This window comes from Colius striatus, chromosome 11, assembly GCF_028858725.1.
Source record: "Colius striatus isolate bColStr4 chromosome 11, bColStr4.1.hap1, whole genome shotgun sequence".
Classification (NCBI taxonomy): Eukaryota; Metazoa; Chordata; class Aves; order Coliiformes; family Coliidae; genus Colius; species Colius striatus.
In genome coordinates, this window is record NC_084769.1 from 27621991 (window position 1) to 27639353 (window position 17363).

The following is a 17363-nucleotide window of genomic DNA, read 5'->3' on the forward strand; positions in this document are numbered from 1 at the left end:
ACATGCATAAGGAAAGCTCTTCCTCTAGAATCTCTGGGCTAAAAGCAAACAGCTTGGAAAATAAGTGTTTTAAAAGCCACTCTTGTTTAGGATCTCAAACTAGAGAAAGGTCGCAAACCTCCTGAGTGGTGAAAGATGCTTCACGACACAAAAAGGAAGTCACAGCACACCTATTGCCTCAGTACACACTGCAGCCCACACTTGATTTATCAAGCCTGCATTACCTTTTTGTGTGCAATGTTCTTAGTGCAAACAAATCCATTCACCACCATCGAGTCAAATTTCTTTCCACCAGGGATCTAATAAAGCAAAGAACATTTTTTACAACTATCATACAGTCCTGTAACTTCTAATGCAGTAAACCTAGTACATAGAATACCTATTGTAGCTGATATGCAAGATTCCGCTACACCCTGAGGTATCAGATGAAAATATCAGATACAGTCATGCTGAGCATACAACTCTCCCTTTAAAGTCTGGCAAACTAAGAACAGGAAAACAAGTACTAAGTTCCAGGATCTCTACGTCTATCTCAACAGATGCATATTTATTAAACTGGGTAGACTCTAGATCATCAGGGAATCTAACCTCTACAGGCCATGGGGAGAATATACCACATGTACATGCCACTTCCACTAACAACAAAGAAGTTGTAAGGAAAGCAAAGAGAAGGGAGGAGGGGAGGAAGAAAACCAAACAAACCTCTACCTACTATTTGAACACATCAAACACTTGACCAGTGCTGCCTACAGTCACAATTAACAACAATGGTAATAAAAAACATGAAACAGGTTTCATGTTTCAGAGGACATATCTGTTATCAGCATGTGAAGACAGCAAACAGCTACAAATGAACATCTGCTCTTTGAACTGGAGTTTCAGAAGAGGTAGCAACAACTGATAATTGCCTGAAGAGATGTCAGACCTACCACCAGCACCGCAAGACTCTCCTTACTTTAATATTTGGCTTCCAAAAAAGAGAGGCCTCCCAAGGTGAATTTTGCCAAAAAAAAAAATAAGCCTGAGTCTTTGATCTTCAGTCACACTATCTCCTCAGATGATAGTTTCACATCAGTCTCAAATGAAACTCTGGAACCCACAACTCCAACCTTACAGTTCAACTCTGTCAGCACTGAGCTATCTGGCAGAACTGGATGTACCATCCCATAACAATTAATTTTTCCTCTTCAAGAACATTGTTGTACTTGGCACAGGAGGAGTTCAGCCCTCCATAATGGATAGTTGTAAGGCAATACGACTGCTACAGAGACTCGGGCAAGCTACTTATCCAGCATGCAGTACATCTCCAATCCAAGCACAAAAAAAGCATAAATGAAAAAAGGAAGCAAGACATAGGTGTTGCTCTTTTCTGCCTTCTGTAGTCTACAGTCTGAAAGAAGAGGTCAGTTCCACGGCACTAAAACACCTTTCACATGATGCAAAACTCCTTCTGTGCAACTTCTAGAACCTCATCTTATCACAAGGTCGTGTTGGCCAATTACACCACTGAGTATGCTGAGGGCAGTGGAAAGGGGTCTCTTCAAACAAGGAGTGCTGCCAGCCACTGCATCCTTTCGTTTCCTTACATCCACTGTTTGAAACTTACTTTTTTGATGTGGACAAACTGGCGGATATCCATGTCATCATCTCTGTTCTTGACATCAGGTCGTACAGTTTGAACTACCTGGCAGACCACAGGTACAATGATATCCCTCCAGGCCAGTGACAGGGACTCATTGTACAGAAGCTGCTGAAGCAGTGACATCATGTGGCTGTGATTAGCTGACCTGTTAAAAAGGCAAAACAAATGAGAAAAAACAAAGAACAGTGTAGTTGAAGTCACATTTCAGAAGAAAATTTCTTAACATTTACAGTACAGCAAGTCCTCTGAAGAAACAGCTGCCAAGAACATTGTACAGTCAACTCTAGGCTGTACTTCAATAAACAAAGGGAAAAAAACAATCAAAATATACTGTAAAAATGCTGTTTTCTTAATGTAAAATAGTTTCTTATTTTGTTGAAGAAAAGAATTAAAGAATTAAAGAATTGTTACTCAGGATATGTAAATCTCTTTTTTTACATGTTGCTTACAGCAGCCTCTCCATGGCTTGTTTCTCCCCATTCTCTTCTCTCAGCAGATCCAGATTGCTGTGGTGCCAGCCTAGGGGCGTGAAAAAGAGTTCTTTGGACTTCTCCTCCACCCTCCTGTTGAATAATGACTCTGCAAGACACAAATAAACCTTGTTAATATAAGGTCACAGTTGAATGCCCATGTTTTTATGAAAGACTACTTTGAAAGGGAAAGAATTTACTAAGACATAAGTCTAAGCCTCTTAAAATACTGAGTTTGAGCTAGATGTCATGGTAACATGATGCAGCAAACATTATTGAGAGTAACAAGTGATGAGTGTACAATGGAAAAGGGAGTTACACAAATTCTTGCACTGTCAATATAGAGTGGATAGTTTTCACTTCAGGATTTGCATTGTTTCTAAGTTTGTTAAGACAAACTCCTGTATCCTAGTTTTGCCTATAAATAAGAAGCAAATTCCAAATATCATATATATACCAATAATAAATAATCATACTGCCTTTTAGACTTAGAACATTGGTCAAAATTGTTTGATCCACAAAAGTTGCTGCTTTGAAGACACCTATGTATAAGAGGCATTACAAGATCTAGTTATTTCATTCAAGCTGCAGTATAAGTATCAAAAATATCTTGATGAAGGCCTTGTTTAGCACATTTCCCAAAAGTATTCTAAGGAAATGCTATGCTACCGATTTGTATGTCTTTTGAACCTTTATATAACTCGCAGCTCTGATCTCACATGCACCTCTTTGCTGCTTGGGTGCAGAGCGAGCTAACAGCAGACTAGCTCATCTAACATATGTCACAGAATTCTCACAGATCTTCTGTCAGGGAAATGGCACAAGCTTTTCAGAAGAGTACATCTTGCCTCCATCCTCCTCACAATCATATATATATAGGTATCCTTCTGCTACAATCAACACAATGCCAACAAAGGCTGTAACTACAGAATACATTCTTTAAGAATTCTCAATGTCAGCATGAACTATAGGCATTTCTGGTTTTGAAGACAGAAAGCATGTTTCAAAGCATGCATAAGACAGTCCTCACTTGGAGGGGGACTGCTGCTTTCAAGCACTTTATTTTGTAGTAACTACTTGGAACCATCCTCTGTTTTGCAGTATCAAGATTAGAGGTTATTTCAGCAGAGTTTTCTGTGCTTTGAAAGAGTTGTTAGATTATTTCCCACACATGTATGAAAATATTACAGAGAGAAGTTATAAACTTCCCCATGCTCATGATGGCTGACTGTAAGTCATTTCTGCTAGTAGCATAAATTGTCATCAGCAAGCATTTAAAGCCTGCCAAGCTGAAGCTTAAAACTCCTCAGAAGACAATACAACTGCAAAATCCTTATACAATAGTAATATGAGCAGTACCACTGAAAAAGCACTCTTCATAAACAGCAAACTTCTTCCAGATGTTCCATATCCAAATAAGCTGGGTATAAGATTAACAGAAGTTACATAATTTCTTCCCCTTCCTTCCTTCCCTTTTCCTTCCTTCCTGCAAAAGCTCAGTTAAAATCTAAGAATCCATTTAATCAAGACTGTACTTTTCTGGCTGCACAGACATTGCAGTTTCCCCCGTATTTTCTCCTCTTGCAAGGTCACCAAAATCAATACTATTAGCAGTGAGAAAAAAATCACCCACCAGGAAGGCACACAAAGTAGTAGTGGTGGTGGTGATGACAGAAAACTCAAACACTAAAGAGATGAAACCTTAAGCTACTCTGTCAGACAGGGCAATTAACCACATCTCATCTTAATTGGCTTGCACAGGAAGTTAAAAATCTATGTAAGTCTGTGGGTAAGGAAGTTGTCAACAGATTTGCCACTTCCACTGATTTTGTTAAAAAAAAGTAATAGTCTTTGAGTGCTTTCAATGAAAGAATTCGAAAAGTGAAAGAAGTTTAAGCTTGAAAGTGCATTCAAAAAAGTTTTGAGTATAGTTTATATATCAGTTTTGCCACAAATACATTCATATTTATTGTCAAGTAAATCTTTCTAAAAGGTTAATCCCCTATTAAAGGGGTATTGAGGAGTTTTCATCATTATATTAAAACTGCACCATAACAACATTCCAAGTTTCTCCTTACCTTTAATAAAAGCATCACTTATAGAGAACATCTGCTGCCCTCCGTTTTCAGGATTCAAGTACTCTGAAAGAAGAGAAAAGAGCGAGATAGGCGGAGACAAAAAAATGACAGGTTACACTGGTGTGCCCATATAATTACAGTGTACACACCCATACCAGAAGCAGCAGCATTACTCATCTAAATGTTTAGTCACCAATGTAGCAACAGCTTGATGAGTGATGAAGACAAGAATATCCTCTCGTTCTATCAAAAGTTCTAAGATGACACAGAAATAGCACTTCTAACTGTGAAGAAATAAACCAAAGGAGACACGAGCAAAGACTGAACTAGGACTTAAAAGTTTGGGATTCCAGTTGACCCACACACTTCTCTATATCTGAATACAACTGTGTTAAGCTGTGAGTAAACACCACGGGAATGTCCAGATAGCGAAGAACCTCCTCATTCTGGTCTAAAAATGCAGCTTCAAAAGCCATTTTGCTCTCACACTCCAGTAAAGCATCTCAGACTCAGGTTAAGACCCGTCATAAGATTTATCTTACACAGTGAAGGAAACAAAAGACAGTCTGCCTTCCAAGAGCTAAAAGTCCATCTAAAACAGTTTAAAGTGTTTTGAGGAATCCATGCTGACAGAGGTGGACTCCTAGCAACAAAGGAAGGCAAAAGCTACATATTACTGGACATATAGAAAACAGGATGAAGCTCCACCTATTGCACTTGTTTAGCTTGCTAGATCTTGATCTTTCATGCAGGTTCTTTGGCTACAAAATCCTTGTTTTCTCCAGAGGCCATTAACTTGTTCTGCCTTTAGTTGGTTCCTTGTTTTCCCACTGCATAATCCCTTTTTGTAGAAGCAAGAGCAATAGCTCAACTGCTTATACAATGTAAGGAAATAAAGTCTGAAGCTAACCCTATATCACCTCTCCCGAGAATGGTCCAGACCTACTGCCACAGACAGAATGTCAAGGCAGGAAGCTTTGAGACACCAAACAGAAAGCAACAGAAACTCGACAGGACACAAGCAATCATAAGTTTCAGAACAACAGCACTCAAGAAACTCCTTACATGCTATCAGTTTAAAAATATGAGCTTGTCTGCAGTTGCCCAGTTTGCAAACAAATACTCAAAAGATGATTAACATACCAAAGAGAAGCTGCAAGCCTCCCTTGCATCTTCAGGGTTATTTGCAGATTTCTTTCATCTCTTGCATAGACAAGGAGTTTAGCATTACAAGAATCGCAGAATCATAGAATTGGTTGGAAGGGACCTTTAGAGATCATCTAGTCCAAATCCCCTGCAGAAGCAAGTTCACCTTGATCAGGTCACGCAGGAACATGTCCAGGCAGGTCTTGAAGACCTCCAAGGAAGGAGACTCCACAACCCCTCTGGGCAGCCTGTGCCACTGCTCCATCATCCTCACAGTAAAATAGTTTTTTCTTATATTTAAGTGGAACTTTTTGTGTTCCAGCTTCATCCCATTACCCCTTGTCCTGTTGCTAGCTACTATAGAAAAAAGGGATGCCCCAACCTCCTGACACCCACCCTTTAGATATTTGTAAATGTTAATAAGATCTCCCCTCAGTCAACTCTTCTCTAGACTAAACAGCCCCAGGTCCCCCACAATGTACTGTTTGATAAAAGCTGTCTCATCCTCAGCATTTATTCATCCACAGCCTCAGACTACCTAGAAGAAAGTCATGTCATGCTGTACCTACACATGAGCATGTATACTGGGCACCTCCATAACTCTCCACCTTGCAACAGCTTCAGGGCAGCAATTCTCACTGTGAACACATGCAAATTAGGTCTGACATGTATCCCCAACTGACATGGCCAACACAGGAGTTGGCCAGCTGATATATAACCTCAGTTATGGTCTGGAGAAAGATATAGGTGGCACCTCTGAACCACGAATGCTTTTTCTTTAATTCAGCTTCACCTCCTATAACTTTGCTTCCAATTTTGCCCCAGGAGAAGTTCCTGACAAGGTGGGATACCATACCTCTTCCTAGATTGGACAAATAACACACTCACAGTTTTGAGTCTGAGATGGTGAGAGTACTTAACACATCTATTTCTTACCTCCCATCATTCCTACATGCATCACGCTCCACAGAATGTGGGGGAGAGAGAAGACATTCCTATAGCATCATTTGAAGCCCTGCCTGCAAGCAGTTAGCTATCAAGAGACTATCTTACAAGTTACTCTGAACAGCTTCACCAAAATAAAACAAATGAAGAACCAGAAAACCTCACCCCAAGACACAAAAATTCCTTGGTCTGATTGATATTCAAGGGCATAACTGGAAGAAATACCACAATGCACACAAAAATTTGGTAGGTCTCAAATGGAAACCAGCAGGTACAGATTTTATGCACCTCACAGATTGCTCTGGCTAAAAACATCAAAGCGGACTGGCTAGCAACTACAGCTTTTTCTCTAGATACACAAACAAGGATGCATACATCCAGAGATGTCCACTGAAAACAAAGGTGCACCTTTGCAAAAGAAAGTGCAACCAAAAGGGCTCCTGGCAATTGCACACTAAGCCTTGGCAAGCAATGGTGATAAGGAACTATGTCACAGTTACTCAGATCTTTTTTTTCTCCCTTGTAACTAGATGCAGGCATCAAAAACCACCCAAAACATCTCCTACCAAGATTGAGGATATCTGGCTGCAAGGCCATTTAGAAAATAAAGTTTCCTATGTTTATAACTGTATCTCTTTAAAAACAGCAACTAAAACCCAAACTTAAAATAACTCAATCTCTTTCCCCAATTTAAATGCAGAAAGCAATCTTACTTCATTTTTCATTTTGATACACACTATAAAGTATCATTGTCCTTAGGCAAATGATACTATAAATGAGTCGCTATACTCACATGTAAGATACTGCAACCCAGCTAACTTCGAGTCACTAGAATTTCGTAGGAACTCACAAGACATTAGTGAGTCTACAACATCACAAAAATCCTGGCATTAGACTCAAACTGTATACAAACCACTCTGTTCTAAAGCACTGCCACTACATCACAGGCCTTTGCTTCAAAGCAGCTGACCTCTGTGCTGGAAATGGCATAACCCTCATAATTTGAAGAAGCTCACTAATTGCTTAAATCGAAGATGACCTGCACACAGACACAATTTGTTCTGAAGGTCCTCCTCCAATGATTAAAATTTACAGTTATGAGGAAATTGAGTTACTGGACTCAAAAAGTGGGTGTGGTTTTGAGTTTTACTTCATTATTACAAGGAAAATTAAGTCACCGTCATCCAGTCTAAGGGCAAAACACAATTCCAGTGAAATCAAGCCAAATACATGTGTCCATAATGGTCATGGGGAAGTTACTGACCTCTGACAACAGTAAACACACCATGTCTACACTACACTGTTCTGTTCTTGAAATAATCTCTTCCTATTTTACACAGAAGCTTATCTACTCTTAGTTGTCCAATCACTGTGATACTTTAATCTTGTGTTCCTGATTTATCCTGACTTTATTCAGAAAAATATACCATCCAGCATGTTAAAGTCTTTGCACTCTGACTTGAATATTTCTATAACAAAGTTGTAGAAATCATCCATTTCATTACTCTAGACACTGCAGTGTGCACTGAGACTTCTCTCCCACCACATTACTGGAGGCCTTGAATAACAAATGTCAAAGTACAAGTTTCAGTCTCCCTTTTGGTAAAAGTGTTTCTTACTATTCAAAATGTTGTCATTCGTTTTAACTTGCTGCTCCCTGGTTATGTCTTTCCTCTAAAGATTCTCAGGCCAAGAATCCAAATCAGGTGTACAGTAAGTTCTCTGTATTTGCAGGCAATACAGATCTTTCAGACAACTGCAGAGTGGTACCTCCCACTTACTGTACTGATTTAATGACGTCTCCACTCTGTCCCAGTTCTGGGCATATTACTGATACCTTCCTTTCAAGGGAAATCTATTCTCTTGAAAGGAATTGTTCCCAATTTTCTACTACAAACTATACTCCTACACAATACCCAGAGACAATACATTTCAGGAACAGATAACAAACACTTGGTAGCAGAGGCTCATCAGAGATAGGAAAGTGCTGTGAACATACAGAATTCAAAGGCAAAACTCTATTTCTTTTCAGTCCCTTCACCACTTGCCTTTTCTGGTGATTTTCTCTGAGCTCTCCATCATCAAAATCTTTCTCACAAGAGTTTCAGTTCCAGCTATGAGAAGCCTTGATTTGGCGAACAGTTTCCGAGACAGGTAAGGTCTCTTACGTTTCCCCTTCATCGTGTACTGCTTGCTTATTGTATAAGGAGATGAAAACTGAGATACCTCTGAAATAAGAACTATCACTCTACAAGTCCTTTAACAGTGGCCAGAGTCAAGCTGACTACTGCCTGCTTTACTGCTAACACACACTAATAAAGATAAACTTGCTACAGTTGTAAATTTGTAAGATACTGCAGCACAGCTGGGCCCGTTTCAAGCTCACTTAATCCAGCTTCCCTCCTTCCTAAAAGGAATTCATTTATATATTCTCCCTCTCCGCATATTCTCTTCCCTGCAGGTGTATTAGCTTTTCATCTGAACAGAACATAAGCTGAAAGGAACCAACAACGAGCTGGTGTCAGCAGTGCTGACAACCTATCTCTACCACTGAGTACTCTGACATCAGCTTGAATTTTGAACCTGCTCTGCTCCTCTGGGAGGAAAAAGTAAGCAGTTCGGCTTTCCTTCTAGACCTATTTTTAACAAATACAAAATGTGGCTACAACAAGCAATGAAAAATGGCCCCTCTAACTTGCCCTAGTCTCTTCCATATCTAACATGCAAAAGCATGTCAGCTGTGGCCAGTTCTTCTTCCTCACTCTCTTCAGCAACTATTTCACAGTTTCAGAAAATGCAATCTGTATGCAAGCACAAGGTCAGTCTTGCACTCTTATCAACAACAAAAGAAGAGACCTGTTAGACTTTATAGAAGGATGAATTCACTAGAAGAGGGTCCAAATTATTTAACACTGCATCACCTTTTAAAGTGTTAAATACTGAAGGGTTAGGGTGAACACAGAAGCAGCCAAAGATGCAAGTTTGCAAAGATGATGTAAACCTTAGGAAGGTCAGCAAAGACATACTTGCTACCCAGCATGTAAAACAACTAGAATATACCAGACTCAAGCCAGTGGCAAGCCCTGGATTCAGTCAGCCCTTGTCCAATTTAGAGAATGCAGTTGCCAACAAGCAGGCACATGATTTTCTCCGTAAGAGTTTTGGTTATAATCAGAGTTTTTCACTTTAGACCTTAGGAGAAAAAACATTGAAAATACGTCTTCAACACTGAGCATTTGATTTCTTCCTGTGTCACATGAGTGGATGTTCTCTTTTAAACAAATGTTATATATATATGGATTAAATTAGGCCTTACTGCTCATCAGTAAGATTCTTCTGTCAAATGTAAGCTTATTAAGGTACAATTAGAAGGCAGCACTGAGCTCTTCCAAGTATGTTTTGTTCATTGCTTGGGGCTTTTTTTCTTGCTTGCTTTTCCAGATTAACTTCGAACTGTGGAGACACCTATCAAACTGATTTATGCACAGGCTACTTTTCCACCCCAGTTAGCCAGAAACTGTATATGTAGATCTGCTCTATTATGTATGGGCAGGAGACTTTGCTTCAACTGCAAAGAGAAAGTCACAGGGGAAGTTACACACTCTGCAGAGGTGTTTCAATAGTCTACTGAGCCTCCTCAGAGGTACTTCAAAACTGCAAGCAAGTGCCAACTAAATATCATTATTTCCCCCTCTGCAAGACAGCTACAAAAGTAGTGTCCAAATAGGTCAGTATTATTAGGGCCCAGCTCTCCATCATGTGCAACTCCAGCTGGTGACTACCTCATACCTTTTTGGTCGGCAGGGTGAGGGGGCACATGTGGGTACTTGGAGTGCTTCTTGATATGGAAGTTCACGTTGTCCAGCTCCACGTTCAGGCTGATGGAGGCGGCTGAATCACTGTCCATTGTGGACTGGAAGCTGCTGACTGAAGTGCGCTTGCTAGGGCTGGCAGAGTCTTTTAGTGTTGGGTAAGGGGGAAGATACAGGGAGGAGAAGGGTTCAAATGGGTATCATGGGGGTGCCAGAGAGGAGAAAAATTGTCTTTAATACAAGAAGACCAGTGTGCAATGCTACAGGAATACAGTATTTTTATCATTTTGATCTTCATGTGTGCACGCTGACATATTGGGCACACTTTAGTGCATAGGGCCCAAATCAAGCAGAAGGCTGCCTGAAAAGCACAAGGCAGCAATTTACATGCTTCTCCTCCGTTAGAAGGATAAAGCTTTACCACTAAATACAAAATTTCCACTAAATACAAAACACTGAATCCACTGTAAGAAACAAGAGAATTAGCTAGGTTATAGTTTGCTTAGATCCCTACAGCACCTTGTGCACACACACACAAACACACACACACACACACACATTTATAAAGCAAGACATAGTTAAACTATTATGTCCTGAAGGACGGGGGATAACATGGGAGAAGGCAGAGTGAGAAAAAGTCTCAGTTGAAACTCACTGGCTAGGTTATCTTCTCCTTCATCAGCAATCTGCTCTGTGTCACTGTCATCAAATTTGATGTCTTTGAACCAGGATGGCTCAGAGTGCCCCTCTACAGAGTTCACAGAGTCACTGTCTGGAGATGGGGTTTCTGAGAACTCCGTGCTCTAGAAGGCAGGGAAGAAAACAAGGTGTTAAAGTGCAGCTCTCCTGAAATATTGAGCACCCTTAGAAAGCAGCCTGCTAAAAATGCAGATCAGACATTCTAAAAATCAGAGGATACTTAGTTGGCTGAGCCAGGTTAGTCACACAGCCATCCCTCTCGGCATGAAATAGGAACTCTTCCAGACAGGAAACAAGTATTTCTTTACACTTCCCGTGTGCTTAGTGTCTGTCTCTCCCCCACCTCCACACAACTTGTGACTAAGTGGCACTAGCTAAGCTTCCTATCCCTAGTCAAGGTGGGCGATGACCATATCCTTTGCCCAGAAACCAGCACATGCAGCTTCTGGTGGAGACTAATTCTAGCTCTATGACTTTCACTCACAAGACAGGCTCTAGCTGGGGCTACTGTGTCAAAACAAAGCCTGGCTGGAGTGCCAGAGAACCTGGAGAGTATCTACGGAATTCCCATCAGCCTCCAGTCACCTCAAGAGGAAGTTCTCACTATCACTCGTTTGGCTGCAGTGAATGCAGCAAGTAACCGAATCAAAAACCTCGTTTCTCTTGACTCTTGTCGAGGAGAAATGTTTTAAAGCAAGAACTAGTTTTGAACCTTGAATAACAGAAGCCCCTTAATATTAGTTACAGAGATAGTTAAGAGCAAGATTCTACTAGCAAGCGGAGACAGCACAGCTAATTAGCTGCAAGGCCAGATGAAGCCCAGAGCAGTCTCAATGAAGGATCATGACTGTGGCCAAGAGCTGAAATGCACAAGGAAGACAAGATGTTTTTTCAGTCTGGAGAAGACTGAGGGGTGATCTTATTAACATTTATAAATATCTAAAGGGTGGGTGTCAGGAGGTTGGGACATCCCTCTCTTCTATAGTAGATAGTAATAGGACAAGGGGTAATGGGATGAAGCTGGAACACAAAAAGTTCCACTTAAATATAAGAAAAAACTGTTTCACTGTGAGGGTGATGGAGCAGTGGAACAGGCTGCCCAGGGGGCTTGTGGAGTCTCCTTCCTTGGAGGTCTTCAAGACCCGCCTGGACATGTTCCTATGTGACATGATCTAGGTGACCCTGCTTCTGCAGGGGGGTTGGACTAGATGATCTCTAAAGGTCCCTTCCAACCCCCACCATTCTGAGATTCTATGCTAACGGCTGCAAGCTTTCCAACTGAGGTCCATGAGACAGCTGAGCCATTCTTTATTGTGAGAAGCTGCAAAACCTGGAAGACTCTCGACTGAATGCTTTCAGGCAACAGAAAGGTTACAGAGATACCTTGTTCAAGAAAAAAAAATATCCAATCACTGAAGCCAGTGACTGCTCTTAGCTCTCAGCAATGAAATATAGTAGGCTAGCATCTCTAGTCACCGATTCTCTGCCTCTCCCTTACCCAGCCAGTCCTATTTGGAAGGCATTGCAGACCACCTCCCAGTCTTGTAGCTCGTGGCTAAGGTACTGAATTCTTTATTCTTGCCATCATTGGAGATGAAAAGAAAGTTACCAATGCAACATATAAGATGAGCCAATATTGCAGCTCCAAAATATTAATTCTTTGCAAGTTTTTGAAGAAGTGATTTTGAAACCAAAGTAGAAGACCACTATTGTGTGTCAATCATCAGTTAACTGCACAGAGATTCTAGATTCTGCACAACAGCACAGCTGTTACAAGAATAGCCTGTGCTACTCCAAAGCCTTCATGGAAAATGTTCACCGTGAGAAGCAGTTGCCTAGATGAGAGCCCCTTTCCTCCACTTTAGGCAGCACTGCATGTGACAACCCATCCTTCACAGAGGACAGCCCCAAAGCTTCCTGGGCAAATGCAGCTTCCTCAGGCTTTAAAACACTAAAAAAAAAGACCAAAACTCCAATTCTCTGCACAGGACAGGCGATTTAGAAAAACTACAACAGCTGATGAGAATAGGATTAGAAAAGATTCTAGTCAGCAGCCAAACCCAGCAAGAACCAGAGCTTTCCTATCTCTTTTACCTGTAACGGTCTGTAGAGAGCATACTCATCTCTGAAGAGCTGATCGTGATGACTGACACATTCTAGCCAGCGTCCATCAACCAACGCTTGTCCTATTGCAATGGCTTGGACCCTGGAAGTACAAGAATAGAGATGGTTTCCCAAGCATAGTTGTAAACATGCATGGGTTATGGCACAAGAATGATACAAAAGGAAAGAATCCTTTGCTATGCACTATTTGACTTGTCAGTCTCCCACTGCCATGTCTAACTAGACACTACTTTAAATACTGTCGAGAGGCAGCAGAGTGTAGTGGTTCAAGCCTGGAGCTGGATGAAGAAACTGCCAGTACTCTAAACTCAGATGAGATGTCCAACAGATGATTAAGACATATTGTTTGTGCTCCTCCAAAATTTTTAGCTTGAGATACACAAATTGAACGTCTTTTCTGAGTGAGGACTGTTGCTTTTACCCATAAGAAGCACCTCAGTTTTATCCCTCTCACATATAAAGGCAGTGCCTTTATACTCACAAGGTTAATAGCCTGCCAGCACCACCAAAACTTTAGCCATCAAACACTATTAGTGATCTCTCACCTCAGAGGCTCACTTGCCCTTTGGAGTACCAGGGAATATTTTTGGGAAGTTTTCGCAATACATCGACCATTCTCCAACTGTTTGAGTGATACTTGTCCCATAAACTGTCTTCCACACCAACTCCCAAAACAGACAGCCTCTTGTACCTTGTTGTTTTGGGCAATGCAGGGTCAGAACTCTATCTGTTTTGGTAGGCAGTAGAGAAGAGATACGAACTTTCTTTCTCATCTCCCTGCAAAGGGGTCTGTCTCTGCCATCTAAGGTACCCTATCTCAGCTAAAACTCACAACCTCCTGTCACAGAGACAGGAGACATTTGCTATCAGTGCATCAGGGTTACCTCGTGGTTATGTGGCCATTTCTGATAAGCCAGTTGACCAGCTCTTTTCCCACAATGCAATTGGGATGTGTCCGCAACCAGTAGCGATGATCTTGAAACTCCATCCCACTGTTGTGATGGCAGATTTTCTTCCATAGATCCTTCAGTTGGACTGAGTCCTGGAAAGGGAGATATGCAAGTTACTTACCAGCCTGACCCTAGCAGTGGTTTAAATGCATTAGCATGGGCCTCAGATCAGCTTCTAGATCAAGAGCCTTCCTTCAATAAACAGGCATAAAATCTAAGTCTGCACAACCTACATAAAGGTGCAAAGAGAAACAGCAAGCAGACATGAGATCAGCTCCTTACATTCTTCCCTTTATATAAAGTTGAGAACACGGAACAAAGTGGGTACCCTCAGAGTTAAGGGAGGTTTTAATGTGGCAGGATTTTGTACTTCCTGCAAGATACTTATGTCTCTCCTACTGCCTGCTTGCACCTTATTCTCAAACTCAGGTGTATTGACACATGCCAACACAGACAACACTGAAAATTCACCCTTTGGAAGAGGGTTTTTTTTATATAACCTGTGGTCAACCCAGACTTCGTGAAGCGTACCAGTCCATTTAGAAGCCCAGATATGAATATGTATTTGACACAGCAATGCACACTGTTATGTTCAAGTTCTAGGTAGCATTTCTTACTGAGGATTCCTTCTTACTGTCCATTATCAAGCCTATTTTCAGCACTGCTAACTTTGAGCACTAAGCAAAAAAGGCATGGACTCCTTTCAAATTAATTAACCATTTTTAGATCTATGCATCTCTTTGTCATCTGGAACACTCAGCTTATACCTCTAACTTATTTTTGAGCATGTGTGCCAACTCTTGTGTAGGCTATGCTCTATCCAAACTGAGACGTCTCTCTGCATCTATCTCTTTTTGTTTTTCCATTATGCACCCTGCCTTGGTGTAGGAAATCCATTGTTGTAGAATGCATACTGGGACCTGGGATTATTTTGAGAACAGAGCACCCCAACAGTTGGAGCAGAGACACTGCATCTCACTTTCTCAAATGTTCTGTTTCTGTGTGGGGGGAAAAAAAATCCTTAACTAAATTTTAGCTTGTTTCAGCTTTTCGGTTAACTGCTACACCCCTATTACTGTATGTTCCTAGGAGTGCACTGAGATCCAAGAGTTTTGCTCCACTTCTGTTACTGGAATGGATTTCTGCTTTTATTTCCAGCAGTGGCTGTCTTAGGTATTATCCTAAAACCAACATCAGCAGCTCCCCTTCCCTACCGAGTATGGAGTCCAATGGATCAGTAATAGAACACGTCACAAGATCACAAATTTGATGCAAGTGATCATCTGTCCTGTAGTTTACCCAGATGGTGACTCAGATGGTGAATTAAGTAAACTGGACAAACTTGCAGAATACAGCAAACTCTTTCAACTCAAGGATTTTGACCTCTAGTTCACAGAAGTATGTGCTTACCCCAGTGTACTCAGATCCTCCCTTACTTTTTATTTCATAACCAAAGTTCATCAGTTTTCTGAATGGAATATGTCAAGCTTTAAGTTAACTCCTGATACAGTCAGCTCTACACGCTGAAGTAATTAAACAAACAGTGATAATTCATGGAAAATCCCACATAAATTGATACTTCATCTTCTGCTCTTCCATGAGCAGAAGCAATATTACTAATCCTCTTCTCCTCCAAGGAAAGAAAGAAACAAAAAAAAAAACCTAACAATGTGAAGCCAAAGTGCACTGGGAGTCGACCATCTTGGTCCAAGTTACATTCATAGCATTTTAAATTTCATTTTTCCTGCATTAACATACACACACAAGGCAGGGTGCATAAAGACATGCCTCTAAAATGTTTCTCCTTCATGTGGTTACCCATTTACAGATCACCCTGGAGAGAAGTTGTGCAACTGAACTGGAATAAGAGTGTTTCTGTACCCTCAGGAATCTTGAATGCATTTTGCTGACAGTAGGCAAATACCTGACAGAGAAACTAGCCTTCCTGATTTTAAATTGGCAATGGGGAGTAATCTTGAATCTTCTAATGTATGAAAAACATTCCATTTCCTATGTCTTTTTTTGCCCCATCTGTCTGAAACACTTCCCTTCCCTAGAAGAAACGCTGTTTTCTACTGAACATTATACAGTTGCCACTTAAAACACTGCCTCTGTGGGGAGAAGATAATAGGATTACACAGAACACTGTCATACATTGATTTTTCTTTGAACAAGTACGTCAATACAACCTTCTACAAAATGTATTTATTTGGCAAATATGGGGAAGGGACAAGTTATGTTTTGGCTCAGTAAGCTCTAACAGCTTTAGCTCATTGATCATGATTAAAGCATTCTGAAGCAACTGCTCAAAGTTTCTGATTACATGGACATGACAGGGAAAATCTGAACTTGAGAAACACAGAACCAGGTCACTGTGTTAACAGCTGCAACCATGACAGGCTTAAGCCACCATACACCAACTCCATATCTCCTAACACTTCCCAAGACTAAAAATGTGAGCAACGTTATTCAAACATCATATGAAACTATGATTTGTTTCAGGAAGATGGAAGTGTTCAAAGCAGCATCAATATAATCCATCCCTGCACCACCTGGAGAAGGGGTCCAGGTAAGCAAGCTCAGATAAGAGCCTTTAAAGGCAATAACATGCTCCTGCTACATAATACAAGAAAGGCAAACTTCATAGCCTTCATAGAGCAAGACAAACAGAAGTCTGAAAGGTACCAGAAGGATTTTGCGCTCATCCTCGCTGGTCTCAGCCTTCATATGTGTGCGACTGGCCTGGGGGCTAACAGATGTCTCATAGGCAGGCACCATTGGCGAACCTGACCGATCCAGTGACAGGTTAGTGATGCTGGCTGATCTGTAGTGGAAGAGAGAAGAATTGCAGCGTAAGTGTTCACTGTGGTGCTTCACCTGAGCAAGCATTGATCTTGTAGCATGCTAAAAAGGAACTCTAGCCTGTGACATTGTCCAGTCTCTCAGTAGAGACTTACGGCTTAAAGATTCCTTCCCTGTCAAAGCAGAAGTAAGGATCCCTAGGAAGCAAGTGTATTTCTTTGGAATATCTAAGTTAAACATAAACTTTTGTAAAGCTCTTTGTAGGAAGCAGTTAGAATTAAGTTTAGACAGAGCAATCCATATATGTTTAAATTTGAATAGACTGAGGAAGGAAAGGGATGCCAGGTTATTAGAAGATACAGCAGTTTGGAGGTAGCCAACCTGCCAGGACAGAATGCCAACAACAGGATTCCTGTAACACAGCGCTGAGATTCTCCCTCTCCTTGACCTATTTAAAAATTCATTTTCCTCAGCTCTCTGAAATATATGGCTGACAGTCTGGAAGTTTGAGCCACCGTTCCCTACAATGGCTAAACTGTCTGTTGAAGCTTGAGGTCACTCAGCTAACAATTCTCCTCGTACTGCAATACACAGCATCCACCTCATCTCAGCCCAGTTGTTAGGAAATCTTGGCTATACACTCCAGTACAAAGACATCTTTTTGCAATAATCATTGCAAAGTTACAAATGCAAAT

At 41.0% G+C, this 17363-nt stretch overlaps 1 protein-coding gene across 17 annotated transcripts in view; it reads right to left on the bottom strand.

Moving 5' to 3' along the window:
- PIKFYVE (phosphoinositide kinase, FYVE-type zinc finger containing) overlaps nt 1–17363 on the bottom strand; it is a 94227-nt gene that overhangs the window by 56906 nt on the left and 19958 nt on the right. For 15 of the 17 annotated variants that reach the window (XR_009819437.1, XR_009819438.1, XR_009819436.1 and 12 more), the window contains 9 exons: nt 16552–16690; nt 13801–13958; nt 12887–12998; nt 10749–10896; nt 10071–10238; nt 4191–4253; nt 2092–2221; nt 1607–1787; nt 225–299 (listed from right to left, as the gene is read on the bottom strand). Coding sequence is in view for 1 of the 17 variants with exons in the window: in XM_062004659.1 (XP_061860643.1) it covers nt 225–299; nt 1607–1787; nt 2092–2221; nt 4191–4253; nt 10071–10238; nt 10749–10896; nt 12887–12998; nt 13801–13958; nt 16552–16690 (1174 nt within the window). In the remaining 16 variants the exon portion in view is untranslated. The remainder of the gene's footprint in view (nt 1–224; nt 300–1606; nt 1788–2091; nt 2222–4190; nt 4254–10070; nt 10239–10748; nt 10897–12886; nt 12999–13800; nt 13959–16551; nt 16691–17363) is intronic. The other 2 variants (XR_009819446.1, XR_009819444.1) reach the window with 2 other exon arrangements.